General features: G+C 47.1%; 1 protein-coding gene across 3 annotated transcripts; it reads left to right on the top strand.

Moving 5' to 3' along the window:
• Positions 1-3,229: 3,229 nt before the first annotated feature.
• LOC111152102 (tetraspanin 33) lies at positions 3,230-23,959 on the top strand. 3 transcript variants are annotated; one of them, XM_022510409.1, is made up of 9 exons: positions 3,338-3,383; positions 6,242-6,413; positions 17,761-17,818; positions 18,475-18,602; positions 18,938-19,012; positions 20,065-20,160; positions 21,442-21,570; positions 21,974-22,135; positions 22,347-23,959. In XM_022510409.1, the coding sequence occupies exons 3-9, from the start codon at positions 17,770-17,772 to the stop codon at positions 22,446-22,448; spliced, it is 741 nt and encodes a 246-aa protein (XP_022366117.1). In that variant the 5' UTR covers positions 3,338-3,383; positions 6,242-6,413; positions 17,761-17,769; the 3' UTR covers positions 22,449-23,959. The 3 variants fall into 3 exon arrangements, with proteins under 3 accessions (XP_022366116.1, XP_022366115.1, XP_022366117.1); XM_022510408.1 differs by lacking the exon at positions 6,242-6,413 and having other exon boundaries at positions 3,230-3,383; positions 18,478-18,602; XM_022510407.1 differs by lacking the exon at positions 6,242-6,413 and having other exon boundaries at positions 3,230-3,383.
• Positions 23,960-25,727: the final 1,768 nt, after the last annotated feature.

The following is a 25,727-nucleotide window of genomic DNA, read 5'->3' as shown; positions in this document are numbered from 1 at the left end:
CAGACGCCCCCCACATTATTTTAAATGGCTGCATTGCATGTCATAATAGGGATGTAATTTTTTTAATTTGATGCTTTGAAGAGTTAATATACTCCATGCTTCAAAAATCAGAAAAAGTAAAATGGCGCACAGTGGAAATTCTCTTTCTTCACATCTCGGTTCTCATCTACCCTAGTACATAACCTCCTTCTTCAGTGTCTTTTGTGTCTTTCCAGAGTTTATTTAGGTAGATGCAAGCAAATACAAATGTCATTTCATATTTTGTCTTTTTTAAAAATGAGAATGTTATACATTATATACACTGTTCCTCACTTTGCTTTTTTCACTTAGTAATTTATTTTGGAGATTGCTCTTGGTATATGGAGCGTTTGCTCATTCTTTTTTCTACAGCTTTATGTCTTTCTACTACACAGCACCATCCTTGATGGACATAGGGTCATCCCATTGATTCTTTTTTTTCCCCCAAACTTTTATTTAAATTGTAATTAGTTAATTTAGAATGCAATATCTATTTCAGGAGTAGAATTCAGTGGTTCATCACTTACATACAACATCCAGCCCTCATCAAAACAAATGTCCTCCTTAATACCCATCACCCATCTAGACCATCACCCACTCACTTCCCTCCATCAACCTTCAGTTTGTTCTCTTATTAAGAGTCTCCTATGGTTTGTTTCTTTCTATCTCCTTTTCCCCCTCCCATATGTTCATCTGTTTTGCTTCTTAAATTCTACATATGGGTAAAATCACATGGTATTTGTCTTTCTCTCACTTATTTAGCTTAGCATAATATACTCTAACTCCATCCATGTTACTGCAAATGGCAAGATTTCATCCTTTTTGTTAGCTGAGTAATATTCACATGTATATATATATATATATATATATATATATATATATATACATATATATCTGATTATCTAGACCATTAATAATGGTCTCCTAACAAACTTTCCTCTCTGCAGCCTCTTTCCCACTATAAATGAAAACAAAATACAAAGAACAAAAAACAGATCTTACATCATTCCTTCTTCAAAACTTATTTCTGGGGATGCTAGGCTGGCTCATTCCGTAGAGCATGTGACTCTTGATCTCAGGATTGAAAGTTCAAATCCCACATTGGATGTAGAGATTACTTAAAAATAAAATCTTTTTTTTTTTAAATTATTTATTTATTTATTTGACAGACAGAGATCACAAGTAGGCAGAGAGGCAGGCAGAGAGAGGAGGAAGCAGGCTCCCTGCTGAGCAGAGAGCCTGATGCAGGTGGGGCTGGATCCCAGGATCCTGGGATCATGACCTGAGACAAAGGCAGAGGCTTTATCCCACTGAGCCACCCAGGTGCCTCAAAAAATAAAATCTTTTTAAAAACTCAACCTTTTATTTCAAAACCAATGAAGCACCAACTCCCCAATCTGGCATTCAAGCCCTTCCAATGATTTTAACTTAATTTAACATGTATTGGCATCAGTCCGTGTTATCTTCTACTGCTATGCTAAGCTTATCCAATGCTCTAGCCAAACCAGTCTGGTTATTTTTCAATAAACACACAGTGTGTTTTTACACTTCCAGGCTCTGGCTCACCCTTTTGTCCACCTAGATTACTCTTCCCTTTCATCTCTTCTATCCTAAGTCTTTTCCTCCCCTGATTTCACTTTCTATGCTATCTTCACTAACTGTCCACCAAATAAATGTGCTGTAGTTATTTGTGTCGTTATCGTAGTTCCCTACTGGATTCTAAATTCTCAAACAAAATATTGCCTTGAGTGAACCCTTCAATGTGCCAGCCTATGCTAAGTGATTTGCATGCATTATCTTGTTTAATCTGCACATCAACATTGTAGGACAGGACTTTCCCATTTAACATTGAAGAAACTGAGGCTCAGGGACATCAAGTAGCTTGCCCAGGGTCATGTAACTAAGGGTGGAATCTTCCTTAGTCTATTTAAGCTGCTATAACAAAAATACCGCAGCTTGGGTAGCTTATGAACAGCAGAAACTTATTTCTCACAATGCTGGTTGCAGGGGAAGTCCGAGATCAAGGCTCCTGCAGATTCCGGGTCTGGTGAGAGCCACTTCCTGGTTCTTGGGCAGCTGTCTTTTCCCTGTGTCCTCTCATGGTGGAAGGCGTGAGGAAGCTCTCTGGGGTCTCTTTTAGGGTCTCTTTTATAAGGACACTAATCCCATTCATGAGGACTCCATTCTCATGACCTAAGCACCTCCTAAAGGCCTCTTTTCCTGATACCATCACGTGGGGAGGAGGTGGTTAGGAATATGAATGGGGGGAGGGTACAAATAATCAATTAATAACATTCTTGTTCGTATTACTTATGTTAGCCAGCACAATGCCCACTACCTACACTGCACTCAACCTGTTTGTGTCAGATCAACATGTTAAGAACAGTGTCTGTCCATAGACCAAGATTCTACGGAAATAGGAAGGGGGCGGGGGGGGGGTGTTGAAACCGTAATGAACTGAGATGGCAGGATTGCTGGTGATGCTTCCAAATTTCCACTAGTGGGTTCCAGAGCTACTGAAATAAGCATTTAAAATATATAGTTTCTAAACCGGATTGCCGTTACTCTTAAATATCTTCTAGTTGTTACATGTAGGTTAGTTTTGTCTCCTTGATTTTATTGTCATCTCCCCGGGGATTCTCTCTCTTCTTTTGTTTTCCCACAGCTTTGGGCGCATTGCTGAACACACGACGTACGTACTTGTTGATTTTAAGGCATGTGTGTTTGCAGGTGTGTACAGCAACAGGGCAGAGGACATGGGTGTGTAATGCAGTGTGCATTCCGTCTCATCCCCTTTCCCTTGAGCAGCTGCTGCCTGGATGCTTCCCTTCTCGGGGGAGGCGGCAGAACCACTGACCCTTTTAACAAGTTGTCCCTCACAGAACAGGTGTCTCCCCCGCCTTTCGGAGGAGAGGGATGGCGGGACGCTTAGTGACATCAGCGACCGACCAATGAGAAATCAGGCTTCGGCGGCTGCGCCAATGGGCGGCCAGGGGCGGGCTCGGTTTCCTGGGAGCCGGGCGGGCCAGGCTGGTACTCCCGCCGCCGCGGAGTCTCCGCCGCTTACGCTGCCCGCCGCGGTTCCCGCGACTCCCGGCGGCGGCGCTCCTCCCGGACGCACGGCTCGGGCATTTCCCACCGCGGCGCAGCCCCCCCGCCTCCCAGGCTCCCGCGGTGGCGCGGCTCATGCCCCGGGGCGCAGGGCGCGCAGGTGGGCCGGCCGCCGCGGGGAGATAGGCCCCCGGGGGGACGGCGGCGGGACCATGGCCCGGAGACCCGGGGCGCCGGCGGGCTATGGGGAGGAGTTCACCTTCGTCAGCCCGCTGGTGAAATACCTGCTCTTCTTCTTCAACATGCTCTTCTGGGTGAGTCGTGGGGGTCTTGGGGCACCTGGGCTGCAGGGCACCCCTCGAGGGTGCAGTGAGCTGTCCACGGCCGAGGAGGGTCGTCCCGGGATGCCAGGTTAAAGGCGAGCGTCGTGAACGCCACTGCTTAGTTTTCTGGGCTGATGACACTTTGGGGTAATTTATCCTGGGGAGGGACACTATACTGGCACCGCGTCTGGAGGGGATGTTGGGGGTGGGGAGAGGGGGAGGATAATGCAAGAGATTTAGTACTTAACGGGTATCCTCTGGTCATTTGATGAGGATCTGTGACAGGCCAAAATAATGGGTTTGCGCAGGAGAAGCGGGTTTTCCTGTTGGTTCAAAGCAGATCCAATGGTACATTCATGTTTGGGGGACTTTCAGGCCTGGGGGCTGGGAGGCTGAGCAACAAAGAAAAAAGAGGAAGGGGGGAAAACCCAGACCTTCCCTCCCCCTTACCTCAGAGAGGATAGGTTAAAGGGCTTCATCTTTTCCTTTTGGAGGCCTCTGGTGCCCCCCTCTTCTCAAAGGCTGAGAAGGGGCAGGAATGGCCTCCAGATGTGGATGTCTTTCCCAGCACTGTCCCAAACTTTGCCCCACCTTTCTCAGGACCAGACTCCATCCTCTGGAGCCTGATAGTCTTCAGCTTCTTTTAACTGGACCCTGTGTTGGGCTGAAAGGCCAGCAGTCCTTTCAGAATCTTACAATTAGTGTGGAAAAGTGGAAAAAATATTGGACTGGGCCCATCTGGATTCTCGTCTCCAACCTGTAGTTGTTGACTTGACGTTCATCTCTGTAGGCCCTAGTTCCCTCCTCCAGAAAATCAAACCCAGTATGATCAAGAATGGCAGAAACATTCTGCTGGAGCCGGGAATCCAGCTGGAGCAGATCATGAAATGCTAGCTCAATCCTGTTTCATGTCTGTAGAGTTCCTGAGCTCCTCTGGGTTTGAGAATATAGAGAGGTCCTTCTCCCATCCCCCTTTCTCTTCCAGCTCCAGCCATGCCAGAGTGGCTGCTGTAGGTGCCCATTATCCCTGCCCATTTCAACCTGAGACCAAAAGTTCAGACTTGCAGGAGGGAGAAAGCTTGAGTCTAAAATACGTTTCCTAGGAGAGGGAGCAGACCAGGCATCTAAGCCAGTTGCTGGAAAGGTTCACAGGGGCCATGGTTTGAAGAACAGACACAAAGTACATAAGTGCTAGCCTGTTGGGACAAATGAGAGGAACCCCAGAGGGTGGTGGTAAGAGCTCAGCCATTGTACTGGGAAAAAAATGAAGTTTGAGTTCCTAACAAATTCTCAGTTTTAGAACTGGGGAAAAAAAATCTAGAAGATATCCTGTCCAGCACCCACATTTTATATATGAGAAAACTAAAACACAGAGATGTTAATTATCCAACATCTGACAGCTGGTTAATAAGTTTGATCTGGTGGTTTTTCTACTGAAGTGCAGTGCCTCTAGGGGAAGTCCGGGGCCCAGATGACTGCTACTGTAGCTGGGCCTTTAGTATTCCTAGTTAACCCAACTTCTCATGGTCTAGGGTCTGCCTCAGCTGGAGGTTAGGGAAGAACAGACAAAAACCCACCACCACTCTGCCGGGGCTGGGGGATGTTCTAAGGGAAACTCCCCGCCTAAGGGCAAGTCCCAGTGAGCCCTCCTTCATGCTCACTGAACGTTCCAGGCCAGGAACATACCATTTTTGGGGATGACATACTATCCTCAGAGCCAGCATTAGCATCCCAGGGATCTCAGATCCTCATTCTGAGTTTCTCTGTCAGCCGAGACCGCTTCTTCTTTGGAGCCCTTGGCACTTCACCCTTATCTGTGTTCCCCAGTGACAACAGCTGGGTACATCTGTTACACTTGCGTTCATGGTCATTTTCTTAGATTCCCCCACCCTATTCCCCACCCCCACCCCCCTTTTACCAGACAAATGGCTTTGGGAGGTTGCAGTCAGGGAAAGAGTGTGGCTCCATAGACCCATTTACCTTGGTAAAAATGATTCATTCAGGGTCAGAGGACCTGGCTAACTAAGCTGGCACCTTCCCAAATTAGAGAAGAACCCCTTCTTGGCCCTACTTTAGACTCATAAAAAGTCAGAAGCTCTAGAAATAGCACAATGAAGGACAAGAGGCCCAGTTCCTTTCTGGCATCAACTTACTGTGTGACCCTAAGCCAATATATCTGTCTCTCTGTCCTTAATCTTTCTGCTCGAAAGGAGAAAAATTTTCTGCCTCTCTGAACTATTTAAAGATGAATGCATCACTTTGGGGAACTGTTTTCTTTCTTCAGGACCTGGGGCTGGATCTAAGGATGCATCTTTCTGTGTCCCAGTGTCCCTGGGACATTGACCTTCCCAGAGGCCAGTACTTTTTGGGTGTGACTGAGTGTTACCTCTCCCCCAGGCCCAGAGACACAGAACTACATTCCACACAAATGCAGCTGGAGATGAAGGGCTGCTTCCCCAGCTCAGCAGTCCTCTTTCTTCCTACCACCCTTCAGGGACTGGTTCCTGTGCTTTCTTCTTTGTAGGCTCTGGCCATCCTAATCAAATTCCCCTCTTCTGCCTAGGAGGCTCCCATGTTGGCCCTCTCCCTTTCCAGGCAGAGTGCCTGTTCTGGCCAGCGCCTGGAGGAGCTGTGGATGGGTGTGTTTGTGCTGGAACACACTCGGAAGGTAGCCAGTATTGTCTGGGGTCACACTCAGTGCTGGTATGACTATCTGGCTATCCCTGCTGCGGCTCTAACAGCCCCGACCCTTGGGTCATTTAGTCTGACTCAGAAGGCTGCCGGCATCTTTGGGAGCAGGACCCATTCCTCCTGTTCATGTTTCAAATCTCACTTCTCCTTTTGCCTAGGTTTTCTCCCCAGAATCATGCTGCTGGATGACTGATTGTTGGGATCCCATGACCCAGAGTAGTTGCCCCAAGATCCCAAAAGTTGTATTACAATCTTTCAGTTAAGAAGTGGCTGACTTTCCTCCCCTCCCTGTGCTGGACAGCTCTGTGCAGAGGCAAGACCAGTGCCACGGTACGTGCCTTATCAGCCTCGGGCACACACTGGTGGGGACATTATCAATGCTGCCCATAGCGGGCCTCTCCCTCCTTGCTGGTCCTTTGTCCACCCAGGGCCGCAGTTGCGGTGGTTTTGAGTCAGGCTGCACTCAGACCTCCAGTCCTTGTGACTCAGCCCAGACTTCCTTGGTGGCCATGCCTCAGGGCTCCCATGGCACCTTCTGTATACCTCAATTGCCTCATCCCCTACCTCTGCTGCAATGATGTGTTTATTTATGTCCCCTCTTCCAGACTTCAGGCCCCCGAGGGTAGGGTATGCTGCCTTATTCACTTCTTGCTTCTCAGGGCCCATCTGAGTTCGGCAGGGTGGGTATTTACTGAATGTTTATTGATTGGCAAATGATGGAGCAGCCCGTGCCGGGTGAGGTCGTGATGTCCCTCCGCCCTCTTTTACGGACAATAGCCTCTCAAGATGCAGTACCACCGGAAGTCCTTGAGCATCCTTGATGGGGGAGAGGGATCCGACTGTGTTCTCCTCTGCACTGGGTCCTGTGGCCTAGCACCCCTCCTTCAAGCCAGGTCAGCCATACTCCTCAGCATCTCCCTCGGGGTTGTGCATAATTACTACCTACAGCACCCAGATTTTTTTCACTCCCACTGCAACGCACATGGACACCTGTCCTGATCTTTCCTAGACCAATCCAGGCCTCTAGTTAGGAATCTTCTTTAAGAAACTCACTCTCCCCTCCAGGACTACTGGAGTCCCCAAGGGCAGTGAGAATGCCCCAGACCACCTGCAGCACCATCTGTGGCCATCTGGCTCAGGAGCCATAGGGAAATGACCAGCATTGAGCCTGGCAAAAACCCTTCCTAGTAGCAGAGGCCCTTTCTACCACCCAGCATAACCCCCAGTGTACGAGCGTGTGCACACGCATACCTAAGTACCTTAGAAGGCAGACCTCCCTCCCCCACCCCAGGTCTCCTCCTTTCCCTGTAGACCAGGCAGGTTGTAATAAGTGACATAGTCACATTCTTTTAATTAAAAAACAAAACAAAACATTAAAAAAAAACAAACAAAACATTAAAAAAAATGAAAAAAAAAACATTAAAAATGAAGACAAGAAGCATATCCTATGCTGTCAAGTCACTCATATGCTTTCTTATCTCAACAGCTCTGTTTGCCTTGTGTGTGTCGAATAAGTAAAATCATAAACTTCATAGAAAATCATAAACTTCAAGAAGCCTTTAAAAGAATAAAAGAAAACATGTAACACCTCTCAGAATCTTGACAGCAGACTCTGGTCAGGCTGGGACCTCCAGGACCATAGTTTGAGTGTTTATACTCCCATGAGCCCTTACGGACTTCTGTCTCTCATGTATAACCTTAGGAAACCAAGATCATCCATGGCTAAAGAGAAGCTGAATGGTTGGCTCCAGACATTGGAAAGGAAAGAGTTCTGTGGATTCCCCCACTCCAGCAGGGCATCCAATCCAGAGGGAGAAGGCCAAGAGCTAGTTTCAAACAGATGGTTGCCACCTGAGAAACCCAGGAACAATGGTGCTGGGATAGCCACATGAGGACAGGGCATGCAGAGCCTTGGCAGGGAGAGAGGAGGCCCTGTTTTAGGTTGAGCAGGCTTATCCAGAAATAAGGACAGAGAGGACTGAGAAACCAGAGGTACAGACCCCTCCTTCCTCATGTCCCTCTGGGTAAGAGCAAAGTTTTGGTTCCCACTCTATCCGCAGCTGTCCCACGCCATCACCTTCAAAAGAAAAGGGGAAGAGATTCCAAGAAGAGGAGAGGACTTTGAGACAGATGCCCCCACTAGATGTGGACTGGACTCTAGAACGTGGAGACAGACATGGCCAGAGCTTTCTCTCAGGGGCTGGTGGGCCCTGTGTGGTGATGCCATGTCTTCCCCTTTCAAGGTGCTGTTCCGGGGACTTTCCTCTGGGCCCCGCTGGCCCCATCACCTCTTGGTGCTCTCTGACTCTCCCCTTGGCTGGAGCCCCACCCAGTTTGGAGATTACCAGCTGCTCGCCCAGGAGGACTGCAGGCAGCTTCTTCCCACCTCACGTGATGCCCCAGGGGAATGCACGTGCCCTGGATTTGCCATGAGTCAGGGAGAGGAAGGCAGCCATGGGGCCCAGGTCACACAGCTCTGGCTCTGGGGACAGAAACACTTAGGTTCCTGTCCCATTTAGCTGCTCACTCCCTAAGGGAGCTGGGGAGAGTTACTTGAATTCTCCCAACATCAGTTCTGTAAAATGAAGATGCTAACACCCTCTTGGGACTGTGGTCAGAATTCAAGGAAAGAGTTGATATAAAGGGTCTAGCCCAGTGCCTGACCCTTAGCACTCAACAAAGGGTAGCTATTGCTGTTGCTAGAAAGAGCTCCTAGAGCTCACCCGTTAGGGATGAGCTTGGAGAGCTAGGATGAGTGCTTCTTCTGACAAGTCGTAAGTAGTTGAGGTTTGAGTCTAGGTGAGGGCTAGCTAAACTTGGGCCTGACTTCCTTCAGCCTCAACCCCCTTTGCTCATATTTCTACTGTTAGCCAGAGAGAGGTGATAATGAATGATGCCTTTATATATTTTATAGTTCAGAGAGACATTTCCTATCTATCATGGGAACAGAGACTCCACTGTGTCTCCAAGGGCCTTCTGTCACTTGTGGGCTTGTCATACCACCTTGGTCTTAAGGTACAATCCAAGTGGACTCCAAGAGCTAATTTGCCTGTAATTAATAGCATTTGGGTACGAAAGCCAGGAGAACTCTTTTTTTTTTTTTTTAAGATTTTTATTTATTCGACACACAGAGAGAGAAATCACAAGTAGGCAGAGAGGCAGGCAGAGAGAGAGGAGGAAGCAGGCTCCCCGCCGAGCAGAGAGCGTGATGCAGGACTCAATCCCAGAACCCTGAGATCATGACCCGAGCCGAAGGCAGAGGCTCAACCCACTGAGCCACCCAGGTGTCCTGCCAGGAGAACTCTTATTCAGAGTTTCATCTTGGCACCCTATAACCTTTCTTCCCTTCGTGCATTATAATATTCCTGAAGCTGTGAGTGTTCCAGGGGCTAGAATAGGGTTTTCTTGTATCACCAAATCATGGTTGTCTTTCTGCAGTTTACAAGAAACAAAGTCAAATAATGGAGAGAATTTTCTTCATTTTCTATTTTCTCCAATGAACATTAGTATCTGTGGCTGCTTATCTGCCAGCAAGAGCTAGCAGAAGACAAAGGGAAGAGGACAAGGAGCAACCAAATATTATGGAAAACCAGGAAACTATTTAGAGTAGCGCCTGTCTTATTGTTTTATGAGATGTAGAGACATATGCTTAACAGCCTTGTCATTGCTTAGTAAATTGTTCCTTATTTCTACAATAGAAATTAATACAGTGTTCTTCCTCACCTGACACTTTGAGAAGGACACAACATTACCTGTGTAAGATTTCTGTCAAAAATGTGTCACCTGAAAAAAAATTGTGTCACATGAATCTAATTGTGAGGAAACCATCAGATAAATTCAAACTGAGGGATATTCTGCAAAACAACTGGCCTGGGCTTATAAAAAATGCAGTGTTGGGGGACCTGGCTGGCTCAGTCGGTAGAGCATGCAACTCTTGATCTTGGGGTCGTGAGCTCCAGCCCCACACTGGTCATCATGAGCTTCCAAAAAAAAAAAAAAAAAAAGCCATTATCAAAAATATGTCAGAACAAGTACTGACAAGGACATGGAGAAATTGGAACCCTGGTGCTTTGCTGGTGAGAATGTGAAATCATGCAGCCACTAGGGGAAAAGAGCCAGTAACTCCTCAAAAAATTAAACATAGAATTACCATATGACCTGGCAGTTCTGCTCCTGGGTATATATCCAAGAGAGTTGAAAATTTGTATTCAGGGGCGCCTGGCTGGCTCAGTGGGTTGTCTCTGCCTTCGGCTCAGGTCATGGTCTAAGGGTCCTGGGATCGAGCCCCGTATCGGGCTCTCTGCTGAGCAAGGAGCCTGCTTCCCCCTTTCTCTCTGCCTGCCTCTCTGCCTACTTGTGATCTCTCTGTCAAATAAATAAATAAAATCTTTAAAAAAAAAAAGGGTGGGGGGGCGCCTGGGTGGCTCAGTGGGTTAAGCCGCTGCCTTCGGCTCAGGTCATGATCCCAGGTCCTGGGTTCAAGCCCCACATCGGGCTTTCTGCTCAGCAGGGAGCCTGCTTCCTCCTCTCTCTCTGCCTGCCTCTCTGCCTACTTGTGATTTCTCTCTGTCAAATAAATAAATAAAATCTTTAAAAAAAAAAAAAAAGTATTCAGGTGCACCTGGGTGACTCAGTTGGTTGGGCATCTGCCTTCCACTCAGGTCATGATCCTGGGTTCCTGGGATTGGGCCCTGTATCTGGCTCCCTGCTCAGTGGAGAGTCTGCTTCTCACTCTCCTTCTGCTGCTCCCCTTGCTTGTGCTCTCTCTCTGTAAAATAAATAAATAAAATCCTTAAAAAATAAAAAAAAAGAAAATAGGTATTTAAACAAAAACTTGTACACCAACGTTCACAGCAGTACTATTTATAGTAGCCAAAAGGTGGGAACAATTCAAATGTCCATCCGTGGATGAATGGATAAACAAATTGGGTTATATCCATACAATGAAATATTATTAGGCCATAAAAAGTAATGAAGTACTGATACACACCACAGCATGGGTGAACCTTGAAAACATTATACTCAGTGAAAGAAACCAGACACAAAGAGCCGTATTTATAGGCAATGTGCAGAATAGACAGAACCATAGGAATAGAAAGCTGACTTGTGGTTGTCAGGGGTTGGAGGTGTGGAGGGAATGGGGAGTGACTGTTTCCTGGGTTAAAAGTTTCTATTTGAGGTGATGAAAAAATCCTGGAACGTGATAGCAGGGATGCTCACACAGCAACGTGAATGTACTTAAGGCTGCTGAACTGTAAAATGGTTAATTTTTTCATATATATATTTTACCACAATTTTTAATTTATTTTAATTTATTTTTAAAGATTTTATTTATTTATTTGACAGAGAGGGAGAGAAAGTATGAGTAGGGGGAGAGACAGAGGGAGAAGCAGACTCCTCGCTGAGAAGGGAGACCAATGTGAGGCTCATTCCCAGGACCCTGAGATCATGACCTGAGCTGAAGGCAGATGCTTAACCAACTGAGCCACCCAGGTGTCCCTTACCACAATTTTTTAAAAGTCAGTGTCTTGAGACCAAAAACAAAGAAAAGAAAAAACTGCAAAACTCTTCCAGGCCAAAGGAGTCTTGATCGCTAAAGATCATTAAATTCATGATCTTTTATGGGATCCTAGATCAGAAAAAAAGAAAAAAATAAAAAACAGTTATAGGGGCGCCTGGGTGGCTCAGTGGGTTAAGCCTCTGCCTTTGGCTCAGGTCATGATCTCAGGGTCCTGGGATCAAGCCCTGCATCGGGGCTTTCTGCTCAGCGTGGAGGCTGCTTCCCTTCCTCTCTCTCTGCCTGCCTCTCTGCCTACTTGTGATCTCTGTCAAATGAATAAATAAAGTAAAAAAAAAAAAAACAGTTATAAAGGACGTTATTGGGAGAATTGGGGAAAGGTAATATGGACTGTAAATTAGATAGCAGTGATAGCATATTAAAGTTTCAGAAAAGAATTCAGTATTTCAAAATTGTACAGGTTATACAAATAGAGAATTGTAGATTCGTGGTGCTCTCACCCCTGAACAGTTTTAAGATCCATTGCCTTACCCTTTGTTGTAAGGACAAACCCCTCCTGATTAAAGTTTGTGAAATTTCTTACAAGTAAATCCCAGTTTAGGAAAATCTGATATTAAAAAATGTGGATTTACTAACCAATTAACACCTAACAAATTGGGAATGGCTGTATTTAAATAGATTCCATTTTTTTTAAAGATTTTATTTATTTATTTGACAGACAGAGACCACAAGTAGGCAGAGAGGCAGGCAGAGAGAGAGAGAGAGGAGTAAGCAGGCTCCCTGCTGAGCAGAGAGCCCGATGTGGGGCTTGATCCCAGGACCCTGGGATCATGACCTAAGCTGAAGGCAGAGGCTTTAACCCACTGAGCCACCCAGGCGCCCCAATAGATTCCATTTTTTAAAAGATTTTATTTATTTATTTGTCAGAGAGAGAGAGAGAGCACAGGCAGACAGATTGGCAAGCAGAGGCAGAGGGAGAAGCAGGCTCCCTGCTGAGCAAGGAGCCCCATGTGGGACTCAATCCCAGGATGCTGGGATCATGACCTGAGCCGAAGGCAGATGCTTAACCAACTGAGCCACCCATGCATCCCTAGATTTCAGTTTTTAGAACAGATTTAGTTTTACAGAAAGATTGAGAAGATGATACAGAGTTACCATATATACACTACATCCAGTTTCTCTTGATATCGGACGTGAGTATGATAACATGCATGCATGAGTACACATTCATGACAATTAATGGTATTGTCATTATCACTGAGGTCCGTACTTTATTCAGATCTCAGGGTTTTTTTTTAAGATTTTATTTATTTATTTGACAGAGATCACAAGCAGGCAGAGAGGCAGGCAGAGAGGGGGGGAAGCAGGTTCCCCGCTAAGTAGAGAGCCCGATGCGGGGCTCGATCCCAGAACCCTGAGATCATGACCTGAGCCAAAGGCAGAGGCTTAACCCACTGAGCCACCCAGGTGCCCCTCAGATCTCAGTTTTCAGGTAATACCCATTTTGTGTTCCAGGAGGCTATCCGGGATACAAAATTTCATTTAGTTGTCCTGTCTCTTTAGGTTTTTGTTGGCTGTGACAGTTTCTCAGAATTTCCTTGGTTTTGGGGGGGTGCCTGGGTGGCTTAGTCAGTTAAGTGTCGGCTGCTTGATTTCAGCTCAGGTTGTGATCTCAGGGTTGTGGGACGGAGCCCTGCATTGGGCTTGCTCTGTTCGTGAGATTGTCTCTCTGCCCCTCCCCCCTCCAAAAAGAAAAAAAGAAAGAAAGAAAATAATTTCCTCGGTTTTGATGACTTTGACAGTTTGGACGCGTACTGGTCAGTTATTTTGTAGACTGTCCCTGTGTTGGAACTTGCCTGGTGTTTTTCTCATGGTTATATTGGGGTTATGTGTTTTCAGGAGGAAAACCACAGGAGTGAAGCGTCATTTTCATCACATCATATCACATACCTGTGATTTACTTCTGCTGGTGTTGACCTTACCCAGCTGAGGCAGTGTTTGCCAGGTGTCTCCACCCGAAAAGTTAGTCTTTTCCCCCCTCTTCCATCCTGTGCTCTTTGGAAAGGAGTCACCACGGGGGGCAGCTCACACAGGGGAGTGGGGAGTTGGGCTCCACCCCCTCGAGAGTGCAGCGTCTATACCAGAGTACAGCATCTACACACAAATTATTTGGAATTCTTCTGCATAGGAAATTTGTCTTTTCTCCCTCGCTTATTTATTTAAGTCCTTTTAAAAAAAATTTTTAAGTCCTTTTTATCTGTATGGACTCATGGGTATTTATTTTATGTTTGGGGTAATAATTTCATACTTCCTCATTTCGATGTCCCTTTGGCATACCCACGTCAGTGTGGGGGTGTGTGTGTGTGTGTGTTTTTGAGCATTTCCTTACTTTCTGGCACCATGAGACACATACTCCAGGCCTATCTTGTATATCTCCTGCTCCAGTCGTAGATTGAACCATTTTCCAGGAGCCCAGGAGATGGCTATTTTCATTATAAGGTGATTACTCACCTTCTATAAGGATAAAGGCATTGGTGCATGCAAGTTATTTTATATAATTTGATTGACAATCTCCGGGAACATGCCTTTTGCTAGACTCAGCTATTTTAAAAACTGTGTCTGGCTTTTAAAAATTTCCAGTGAGGCTTCATTCTCGCCAGAATATGAAAAGCCATTCTAAGAAGTGTCTTTATCTCCATCCTCATCACGAAAGGAGGTCACTGGCGATATTTCGGGGTGTTATAAGGATTTTGTGGCAAAGCCTGACACGGTGGAAAGAGCTCCAGGCTCAGACTGGAGACTGGGTTTAGTCCAGATGTTTCCTCTACACCCATGTGCACTTGGTCAGGCATCACTGTGCTCTTTGGGCCTCATCTATAAAAAGAGGTGAGTGGCTGAGCTCATTTCTAAGGTTCTATTCAGCTCTAAAACGCCGTGCTATTAACGGCAGTGGCGTTAATTTTGGGACGGCAGTGGCTTTGAGGAATTCAGGGTGGGGGAATGTGGGCAGGAATGGGGTGTGAAAGGGCAAGCTGTGACTCCAGGATGAAGAGGCAGATCAGTGATAAAAATGTCACATTTTAGCGTTAGCTAGTGAGCTCCAGGTAAGCAGTGTCATTAGCGATCGTATTAAATATTAATGATGATATTAAAGTCTTCATCTAGATTTTATTTATTTTTTTAAAGTATTTATTTACTTGACAGACAGAGATCACAGGCAGGCAGAGAGGCAGGCAGAGAGAGGAAGGGAAGCAGGCTCCCTGCTGAGCAGAGAGCCCAATGTGGGGCTCAATCCCAGGACCCTGGGATCATGACCCGAGCCGAAGGCAGAGGCCCTAACCCGCTGAGCCACCCAGGCGCCCCTTCATCTAGATTTTAATGTAACCTGCACCTGCCGCTCTAGATCCCTGGCTGAATGTGCTTTAGGCTTGTGGTGCTCAAACTTGGCCGCACATTGGAATCACCTGGAACGCATTCAGAAGTATCGTTGCCCGGGTTCCAATGTCAGAGATTCTGAAATAGGTGGTTTGGGGTACAGCTGAGGCATCAGCAGTTTTAAGTTCTTCTCTCCCTGTCCTCCCTTCCATTCTAATGACACCAAGTTTGGAAAGGATGGGCTCTGGATGTTCTTGTTCCTCTCCCATATAACATACAGGTGTCCTTAAGGGCAGGGACCGTATCTTACTCATCTCTGCGGTCCTCAGAGTACCTTGTGCATAGCTGCTGAGGAACAGAATTTGGACAGTGTATTAGTTTCCTCTTGGAACTGTAACAACTTACAACAAGCTTCGTAGCTTACTAGGACACAAATTAATTTTCTTACGTTCTGAGGGTCAGAATTCCAAGATGGGTCTCACTGGGTAAGATTAAAGTATCAGCAGGGCTGATCCCTTCTGGAGGCTCCAGAGAACCTATTTCCTGCCTTTCTCTGCTTTCAGAGGCTGTCCATCTTCTTTGGCTCCTGGCACCACACCACTCCAACCTCTGCTTCCACTGTCATGCCGATCTCCTTCTCTGACTCAAACCTTCTTGCCTCCCTCTTCTAAGGCCCTCCAGGATAATCTCCCCGTCTCAAGACCCTTCATCACATTTGCAAAGTCCCTGTGGCCATGGAAGGAGACATATTCACAGGTTCCAGGAATTAGGACAGGACATCTTTTGGGGGGGACACTAGTCTACCTACCACAGATAAAGACAGAGCGACTGCTGTAATTACAGACTCCACATGGAACCAAGTTATTGTGTTCTGTGGCATCTCTTTACTTTCTCTTTCTTGTTTTAGCTGTGTTAGGATTTAATCAGAGACCATCTCTGTGGAAAGTTACACATCCTGGTGGAAACTTAACATGTTGCAAAAACAGTGAGGAGCCTGGGGGGAAAAAAAAGAGAAATAAAGAGCAGATACATATCTTTCAGTGATTCAGTAAAAGAATATTCAGAACCATTAATTGGCTGTGAGGAGTTTTAAAGGGCCTGCCGAGATGCTCAATCACTCTGGCAAAGGGCTGTGCCTGCAGGCCTTGGGGTGGCTGGGACCTCTGCAGTGTGGTTTCCTCACCTCCCACCCACTCCGCCTTGCTCCTTGCTCCACTTGCTGAGAGACAGCAAGCTAGCTGGCACCCCCAGCCCCACTCCCAGCTCTGCCAGCAGCTCCCTCTCTCCTGCACAAAGAGCATAAGGGCCAGCAGATAACACATCTAGTCCTGAGTCTGAGGCAGTGTCAAATGATTGAGGGGGGCAAAGCTGTGTATCTAGCCAGAGAAGAGTCTGGAAAGATATGGTTTTAGATAAGGGTTTCCATTTACTGCTAAATGCACCTGAAGGCAGAGGCCACAAAGGAAAAATATTTTTCTGCTGAGGGGCTACTCTGACCCTATTACCTCTCTAGGGGACCTATTCCCTTCTCCCACCGAAGCCCCAAGATGGCTCTTTCCAGCTGGTCTCTGTCTTGTAGGACAGTGGAGTCTAGCCAGCCATCTCCTTCCCCAGTGAGTTGGTCAAGTCCCTGCTGCTGAGAACTCCCTCCAGCCAGAGCTTGGTCCCAGCGATTGCCATGGTGACAGCCAGCTGCTGCTTAGCACCAGCCTGGGGACTGGGCACAAAGAAAGAGTGGCTGAGAGATGTGCACCCTGGGCTGCCCTGCACTCCTGGAGGCCTGGCGGGTGGGTGGGAGTAGGGGCAGGAAAGACCCCTTTGGGGATTGCTGGTAGTCTCTGAGGGGTTTGTTCTCTCAGGGAGGAGCTGGGAAGTTTGAAGCGTCTAAACTCTTTTGCTCCACGCTGGGATCCAGGTTTACAAAGACAAAGCCTCCTTTGCCAAGGCAATTTGGTATTTTACACACAAGCATTCGTGCATGCATCCGTTCACACTGAGATGCACTTGCTTTCATGCATTTGACACCATTTTGACCCCCAAGAGAGTTAGAGACCTGGGAGTTTACATCTACTCAGGCCTGTTTCAGCTTTAACACCTGCCCATTGGGGGTGCCCAGGTGGCTCATTCAGTTAGGCATCTGCCTTTGGCTCAGGTCATGAACCCAAAGCCTACTTTTCCCTCTTCCTCCCCCCCTCCCCCCCATGCTCTTTCTTGCATGCACACATGCACTCTCTCTTTCAAATAAATAAAAATTTTTCAAAAACCCTTCTCTTTGATGTAGTTGAATTCAAATTCAAAACTTGTGACCCTGGACAAGTTAACTATTAGTAATGATAGATAATATTTATTGTCAGGCATTGTGTTAAATGCTTTCCATGCGTTATCTAATTTCACAGTAGTTTTATGAGATGTAGTTATTTTAAAAATCCCATCTTCACACTAAAACTGAAGCTTAGGGATTTGTTTATCAGAGGCCCAGGTTTCACTGGCTCCAAAGCCCACATTCTTACCCACTGTTAATAACTTGAATTGCCTTAATTTCCTCATCTGTAAAATGGGGAAAAGAGCTGCCCCACAAGATAACTGTGTTGTGGGATCAAATGAGATTATCTTGGTAAAAGCTTTTCTTGGAGACAAAGCAGACAGATGCTATCAACTGTATCTCTTGGGGGGACAGAGATGTTCATCTCTGGCTCCTAGGAAAGTCATCTTCCTCAAGGTAATTTACAAGGGGCTCTCTGGTTTCCAAAATCTCAGGGTCTGCCTCCTTCCCTGTGTCCACAGGTGATTTCCATGGTGATGGTGGCTGTGGGAGTTTATGCTCGGCTGATGAAGCATGCAGGTGAGCTATAGGCCCTTTCCAACTCCCCATGATTCTTGCCAAGCCCCTTCCTCCTCTGCCTCCTTCAGCCCTGGTCCTTTAATATGCTTTCCCATGTAAGCTGCCTTCTAGCCCAATCTTAACCCCCTACTCCAAGGCATCAGGCCAGCCATGCTGGTTCACCAGGATTTCCCTGAGCTCCTACGAATCTTCCAGGATGTGCCTGCATGTTAGGCTTGGAAAGGGTCAAGGAAAGGAGGTAGGCCTCTGGGAGCAGGGAGTAATCAGAGGCCTCAGCCCCTCCCTCCCTCTGTCCTGAAGTAACTCAACCTCCATTCCTGTTCTACTGCACGAAGTCTCCGGGAAACGGAATCTGCAAAACTGGGAGCCTAATGCCATTCTAATTCTTTTCTGGAGCGGAAGTGGTTCCTCCTCTCTCAATCTTGGGAATAAAGGCTCTCACTTTGTTAGTTCCTCAAATGAAATGTCACAAACCCTTCTAGGCCCTTTTTATTCTCCCCATGGGAGGGGAGTACTGCTTCCCTATAACCGTCATCTAACCCTACTAGAGATTCCCCCAGCAGAGGAGAACAGTTTTGGGGGACACCCCTACCTCATCCCTGGGTATTACTCTCAGCCAGTCCCAGGCTCAGACTGAGAGACAACCCCTCCTCCAGAAGCAGCCTTGGCTTACCTGGCAGTGGACCCTGCCATCCTGCTGATTGTGGTGGGCGTTCTCATGTTCCTGCTCACCTTCTGCGGCTGCATTGGATCCCTTCGTGAAAACATCTGCCTCCTACAGACGGTGAGTGATCAGGGTCCCCACCATAAAGACCCTGGCCTCCTCCCTATGCCTCCCAGGCTCCTGATACCATTCCTACAGCCTTTCAGTTTTCTCTGTCCCCCTCTCCAAAGGCCTGTACTGTCTGCTCCCCACTATAGAGCTCAGCCCAGATGACCCAGCACAGGATGGCCACCCTTAAGACAGCATGGTGGAGGCAGAGGCCTTTATCATGCATGGGGCATCTGGGAGAAGTGCCCCATAGCCCCCCAGTATCCAGTATACCCCATGGCCCTGGGGGAGGGGCTGGAGCTCAGCATGGTAATCAGCTGTCTCCTTTTCCTGTCTGCTCCCCACAGTTCTCCCTCTGCCTCACCATCGTGTTCCTGCTACAGCTGGCTGCAGGGGTCCTGGGCTTCGTCTTCTCAGACAAGGTAATGTTGGGGTGAAGGGGCCTCCTCAGGTGTGAACCAGAGGGAGGAAGAGAAGGTTCCTGCCTGTGCTTAGCCTGATTAATTAACCACAGTGCTCTGTCCCCTGAGAGGCATCAGCCTTTGAAAGATTCTCCTTAGGGGTGAAAGAATGGCCTTTAAAGTCACCATATTTAAGCAGGATTTCCAGATCATAAGGTGTTTTCCTCTGACAGTCTGAGAAGCCAACAGGAAAACAAATTCTATGAACACAAAGTTAAAATAATCTGCAAACTTTAATGGCAAATTATTGGGTAAAACACAATTATCAAGTAGACCATAGACAATATGAAGAATCTTTTATTTCCTCTAAACATTGCTTATTGGGATAAACAGAAGGAAAGAAGAGGGAAAGTAAACGAGATTTTGAGCAGTGCTCACCATAGCTGGAAGTGATTTGCTATTTAGGGACAGTCCTTTTAGTTAAGAACAAGACTTCGTTTCTCAAAGGGCAAATGATTGCCAGGGATAGTACTGGACTATAGACAACAAACTTTGAGAAAAGTAGCAGAGGAAGAAGGAAGAAAGCATGGTGGAAACTATGAAATGGGGAACCACTGAGTTCATTCAGCATGTCCTAGTCCTTCTGGCTTAGTAAAATCCTAAAATAATTTGTTTGGAGTCGAAATAGATGCTATTCTCTTCTGTCCACTAGAGGTCAGTGTCTCAGCTTTAGAAGCACTTTACTACTAAAATATGTCTGTATTAGATTCTCTGCTTTGCATCAACAAGTATTTTGTGGTAATAGTGTTCAGAGGTAAATAAATCTTGGATTATTTCGAAATGTGGCTCTGAGAAGAGGGAGCAGCAGGTCCTGTGTTTGTTCTCTTGCCTCCTGGTACCTGAGGGCCCAGGGATGGATGGGCTTTGGAACTGGCCATCAACCTAGGACCTGGTTCTGATTTCAAGGCTGACTTAAATGAAGAAGGATGATCGCTATCTACTGTTATTCCTGACTGGAGAAAAGGGTTAGGGATTAGTCCCATGTTCTGATTCCCTACTCATGTCTCTGGCAGGCACGAGGGAAAGTGAGTGAGATCATCAATAACGCCATTGTGCACTACCGAGATGACTTGGATCTACAGAACCTCATTGATTTTGGCCAGAAGAAGGTATGGGTGAGGAATGGGGGGAGGTCGTCTGTGGTCTCAGAGGCTGTAGGCAAAAGTTAATACCATCCGAATACGCACCTCACCCTCCAGGCCTAAGTGCTTCCTCATTACCTGCCAGGTAATGGATTCTGGAAGGAGGTTTGGCAAAAAACCATACATAGCAGAGTGCTTTAAAAGTACTTTTAAGAGAACAGAGCAGTAGTGTGTATAGTAATCTACCATGTGTGTAAAAAAGGAGAGAGGAAAGAATATGTATTCATATTTATGAAAGGAATCTACAAGGATATGTAGAAACTATTCTAAATGGTTACTTATAGGGGAGATAAGGAAATGGGCATATTTTAAATATTACCTATTCAAAAGTTAACTTTTTAAAATTGTGCCAAAATGTACATAACATAAAATTTACCATTTTAACCTTTATAAGTATATAAATCTGTGGCACCAAGGACCTTCACATTGTTTACATCCGTCACCATATCCCTCTCCAGAACTTTTTCATCTTCCCCAAATGAAGCTCTACCCATTAACCACTAACTCCCCATTTCCCCCTACCCCAACTCCTGACAACCACCATCTCTTTTCTGTCTCAATTTGACCACTCGAGGCACCTCATATGAGTGGAGTCGTACAGTCTTTGTCCTGTTGTGACTGGCTTATCTCACTTAGCATGTTTCCAGATTTCATCCATGTTGTATGACATGTTAGTTTCCTTCTTTTAAGGCTGAATAACCTTCTGTTGTATGTATCTTCCACATTTTGTTAATTCATCCATCTTTTGATGCACACTTGGGTCACTTGCACCATGTAGCTATTGTGAATCATGCTGCTATGAATCAAAAGTTGAATTTTAAATAAAAGTGCTTTTGAGATCAGTACTGAGTTCCCCTTCCCTTGGTGCAACTTACTTGGATCCTACGTGCTTTCAAGGAGTAATTATGGGCCCATGATATTGAAGACTCTCTTCTGTTTTCTCTGTATTCAAAGAAATATTTTTACAGTAATCCTTTAATTATTTCAGCCAATGTTTTTGAAACACTCCCTTTTGCAGCCTCTATCCTGTGCAGAAACTGCTCTCAAGGAGCTCCTAGTTGAATGTGAAAAACAAACTATATATACAACTATGGTCGTCATAACAAGGCATATAAAGGGAAAGGCCACTGAGAAATGTGGGCTCAAGGTTTAAAAACAACCTGAATTTATAAATGGAAGCTGGCCACGGACTTTCAGCTGCTCTGAGGACTGGGTGATTCTTAACCTCTGTGGTGGGTTTTGTTGCAGTTCAGCTGCTGTGGAGGGATTTCCTATAGGGACTGGTCCCAGAACATGTACTTCAACTGTTCAGAAGACAACCCCAGCCGTGAGCGCTGCTCTGTGCCTTACTCCTGTTGCTTGCCTACCCCGAACCAGGTGAGCCTACATCCCACGTCATTTCCTCCTGGGCAGCAATTTCAGTTACTTGCCGACTAGGGTAACCGCTGTGGGGAATCCCCATTCCCTAGCTTAACCAATCAATCTTGTAGGACAGCTGCCAGATGTTTCTTTTCACCCCAATCTAATGGCTCTGTTTCCTTTTTCCTTCCTGTGGTCCACACGGCGACTCAGAAGGTGCAGGTCTCTAAAGCAAGGAGAACTGAACTCAGATCTCCCAGAGGAAAGGAAGCATGCATTTAGCAACTCCCAAGTTAGGATCCTTCACATATATTCCCCACCAATTTAGGAATTTAGGAAGGGTGGGAAGACCATCGGCGAGGGCCTGAAATAAAAAGTTTGGGAGTGGGAGTTCCATTTGGCTTTTCAACTCTTTCCCCAGGCAGTGATCAACACCATGTGTGGCCAAGGTATGCAGGCCCTTGACTACTTGGAGGCTAGTAACGTCATCTATACCAATGGCTGTATTGACAAACTGGTCAACTGGATACACAGCAACCTCTTCCTTCTTGGTGGTGTAGCCCTGGGCCTGGCCATCCCCCAGGTAACTTACCCCGTAAGACTCGTGGGTCCTACAGCCCCGCAAAGACTCCTTTGTTTTGGGGAGGGCACCTGGAGACCAGCTAGGGTGTCAGGCACTGACATTGCTAAGAAGCAGGGGATTGGGATGGTGCTAACCATACTGGGAAGATTGATTCAGGGAAAACAAAGACACCTCTCATTGCTGAGGGCCCAATCCATCTTGCCTCTCCCAGCTGGTAGGAATCCTGCTGTCCCAGATCCTTGTGAATCAGATCAAAGATCAGATCAAGCTACAGTTGTACAACCAGCAGCACCGAGCTGACCCGTGGTACTGAGATTCCATCCTGCATGTCCTCACTATGGCGACAGGCGAGCGTCATCAACCAATAGCAGTGGGTAGAGCTCTCGGCACCAAATGGAGATTTGGATTCCAGTTCCCCAGCAACAGCCCAGTGGGGAGAAGCCAGCTCCAGCCCAGCAGAAGGCAGGGTGCACAGGTGGCTCAAGTCTAGGAAGGCTGTCCATCCTCCTCTCCTCCATCCTAGCCCTCGGCATTGTTAGAGTTATTTTGCATTATTTTAAACCATACACATTTGGGTTTATGGTTTTGGTTTTGGTTTTTTATTTTGTCTGGGCAGAGATGTTTGGGAAACATCAGTTGCACAGAGTCTTGGGGGTACTAGGTGTTGCTTTTCACTGAGGTGCTACAACCAGTGGTCCTACCAGGGCTGCTACTCAGCCTCCTGGACATAATCTGATTCCATCTGTTGCCAGCAAGACCTGGCTGGAGAGTGGACACTAACAGCCCTACCTGGAGTCCAGTTGGTATGATACCAGCTCCAGAAGGGAAGGGAGTGGAACAGGCAGTGAGCTGGGGGTCGACTGGGGACAGTTATATGTGTTGGGTAGGAGTGGAAGGCGGTATGTTTACTAAATGCTGCCCTGCCATCCTCCCAGGTAGTCAAAAGTGAACGACATCCTGCCCCTCCCTCATTTCCATGGAAACGTGGCAGCAAGGGCAAGGGGTACAAGAGCAGCCAAATTCATCCGTCTCCCCCACTCCACCCCTTTTTAAAATGTTTGGAACCACGGTCCTTATACTCTGCAGCCAGCAGAGGTGGGACTGAGCCATTTGTGTCCTTGAATTCCTCCCCTCTGGTCCTCCCTTTCCAGCAAGTGGGGTTTCTTTAACCTTGGCAGTACGCTGAGGAGGCACGATTAACATCCCTCCCCCCGCCCCCATTACCCTGCACCAAAGCTCAGTATTTCTACAGTGTTAGAAGCAGGGATCTTGTTGGGGCAGGGGAGCCAGAAGTGGCAATAAAAGTTTGTTGACCTGCGCTAAATTGGACTCCATGAATTTTCCATTCTGGCAACTAGAAGGGGAGGCGTAGAAGGGCGCAGCGGGTGGGCCCTTCTTCCAGGTGGGGACTGGAGGCTCCCCTAAACATCAAAACACCTCCCGGGCCCCATCCCTCGCCCCATCTCCCTCAACCAGAGGCACTACTCCCCTCCCACAACCCCACCCTCTCTGGTCTGAATTAGGTCGAAAGGTTCCCAGTTCCGACCTGGGAATGGCGTAGTGTTATCCTAAATCCTGATGTTAATTTTTCCCCAAACTAAACTGAATTAAAATTGGCCACCCAAAACTTTGAGGACGGGGGTAGGTAAGAACACAGCTGGAAATCAGAGTCTAGCAGTCTCTGCTGGGACGAGGAGGGGAACGAGGAGGAAGAAGGCCGTCTCTTCACCCACTCCAGCTCCCTCCTCCATCTTTATCTGAAGGAGCTGGTACCGCTGCCCGCCGTACTTCAAGGAGTAAAAAATTCCCAGCGGGGCGCGGGGCTTGCTCACGCCCTGAGAAGCGTGCGCGGGCGGCTAGCCCGGAGGCCCGGCTGGCGCGTCGGAGGCGGGGCCGGGGCGGGGCGGGGCTGCGCGGCGCTGTGGGTGGTCCCCGCCCCCGCGACGGCCGGAGCCGGCGCCTCCGCCCCCCGCCGGGGTGGAGCTGGGAGCTCGGTTGCCAGGGGGTGGTTGCAGGCTCCCGGACGCACCTCTGCTGTTTGTGTTCCCCGAAGTCTCCTGGCTGCGCTCTGCTGTCTGGGGTCTCAGCCTAGGAGCTTTGGCCTGGCCGGAGAAAGACCGGAGAAAGACTCGAAAAAGTCCCTACCGCGGTGGGGAGACCGAGTCGCGAGTTCTCTCCCCGCCTCCAGTTTCTTCTAAACGAGCCTTCTGCTCCTGGGAGGGCGCCTTTCCAGCAGCCGCCTGGGGCCCTTGCCAATGTTTAGCTCCAGCTAGTAACACAACTGAAAGAAAAAAATAATAATAAAATCATCACAAATAAAAAAATTAAAAGTAAGGGCCTTTTATTCTGAGAGAAGAGGAAAACGCGCTTTCTTTGTGTCCAAGATACATTTTATAAAGCATTTTTTACTTTTTCTTTTGGTGACGCGGACTGTCGTTTGGGTTAGGAGTTGGGGTGACGCATTTCCCCGGTTCACACCGGCTTGGAGGAGCTCGACTGGCAAGAGGCTCATCTGGGGCCTCTTGGAATAGGTGAACGGGAATGGTGGTCCGCGGAACCAGGATTCAAATCCAGACTGCTTACCTCCAAACTATACTCTTACTTAGGTCTCATCGTATGTAGCCTCCTGGGCTTGAACAAAAGGGTCAGGAATTTCTGCCCAAGTCCCAGGCCTTAAAGGGCCTTTAGCAAAAGCTCAGAAGCTGATACTGCAGTTCATCGTTGCCAGCTAGATACCTTTCTCAGTGTCTCTGGTTCTCAGTTTCTCAAGCCTTATTTCTATTTGGCCTGATGCTGGGAGAGAAAATGCCCCGATTTTAAAAATAGTTTCTCATTGGTATTTCACGTTTCATTTTAATTTGCTGCCTGGATTTCGGTTTCTAATAACCCTAGTCTCAAAGATCTAGGCCCCAGAGATGGGTGAATAGAAGAAAATTCTTGGGGTGGTGGAGATCAGACCAGATGGATGGACGTGAAGAGAAAGAAAATCTGGCTGGCGTGAGGTGGCAAGAACAGTACTGCTAGGTCTGTGGGCCTCAAACCCAACTATGTAAACAGGGACTTTGAGTCCAAGAGTGCAAATTTTGCAGAATGTTCCATGAAATAATGATTGCCTCTGAATTTGTTTCCTATTGCTGCTGTAACAAATTACCTCACATTTAAAACAATACAGATTTGTTATCTTACAGTTCTGGAAGTCAGAAATCTGAAATGGGTCTCACTGGGCTAAAATCAAGGCGTCATCAGAGCTGAGTTCCTTCTGAGGGCCCTAGAGGATCCATTTATCAACTTCTAGAGGCTGTTTGTCTGGCCCCCGTTTTCATCTTTAGAATATATCAGCCTCTGCTTCTGTGGTCACACCTTCTTTTTCTCTGACTCTGACTCTCCTGTGTCCCTCTGATTATATTGAGCCTACCCAGGTTGTCCAGAATAATCTTCAATTTTAAGAGTCTTAATTGAAGCACATCTATAAGGTTCCTTTTCCTCTGTAAGGTAATAAACACATAGGTTCCAGGAATGAAGGCATGGACATTTTGGGGTGGTCATTATTCAGCCTAGGACACTCACTTCCCACTCTCATGTATCTCTTAAG

This window comes from Enhydra lutris, unplaced genomic scaffold (assembly GCF_002288905.1).
Source record: "Enhydra lutris kenyoni isolate GAN:26980312 unplaced genomic scaffold, ASM228890v2 scaffoldscaffold27, whole genome shotgun sequence".
NCBI classification, from domain to species: domain Eukaryota; kingdom Metazoa; phylum Chordata; class Mammalia; order Carnivora; family Mustelidae; genus Enhydra; species Enhydra lutris.
This window is presented reverse-complemented; position numbering and strand designations above follow the sequence as displayed.

Bases quoted from the DNA above. Each gene is read 5' to 3' on its own strand.
- LOC111152102 (XM_022510407.1), top strand. From the start codon at position 3,282: ATGGCCCGGAGACCCGGGGCGCCGGCGGGCTATGGGGAGGAGTTCACC. The intron at 17,819-18,474 runs GTGAGCTATAGG...CCCCTCCTCCAG, and splicing joins TCGGCTGATGAAGCATGCAG to AAGCAGCCTTGGCTTACCTG. The intron at 20,161-21,441 runs GTATGGGTGAGG...GTTTTGTTGCAG, and splicing joins TTGATTTTGGCCAGAAGAAG to TTCAGCTGCTGTGGAGGGAT.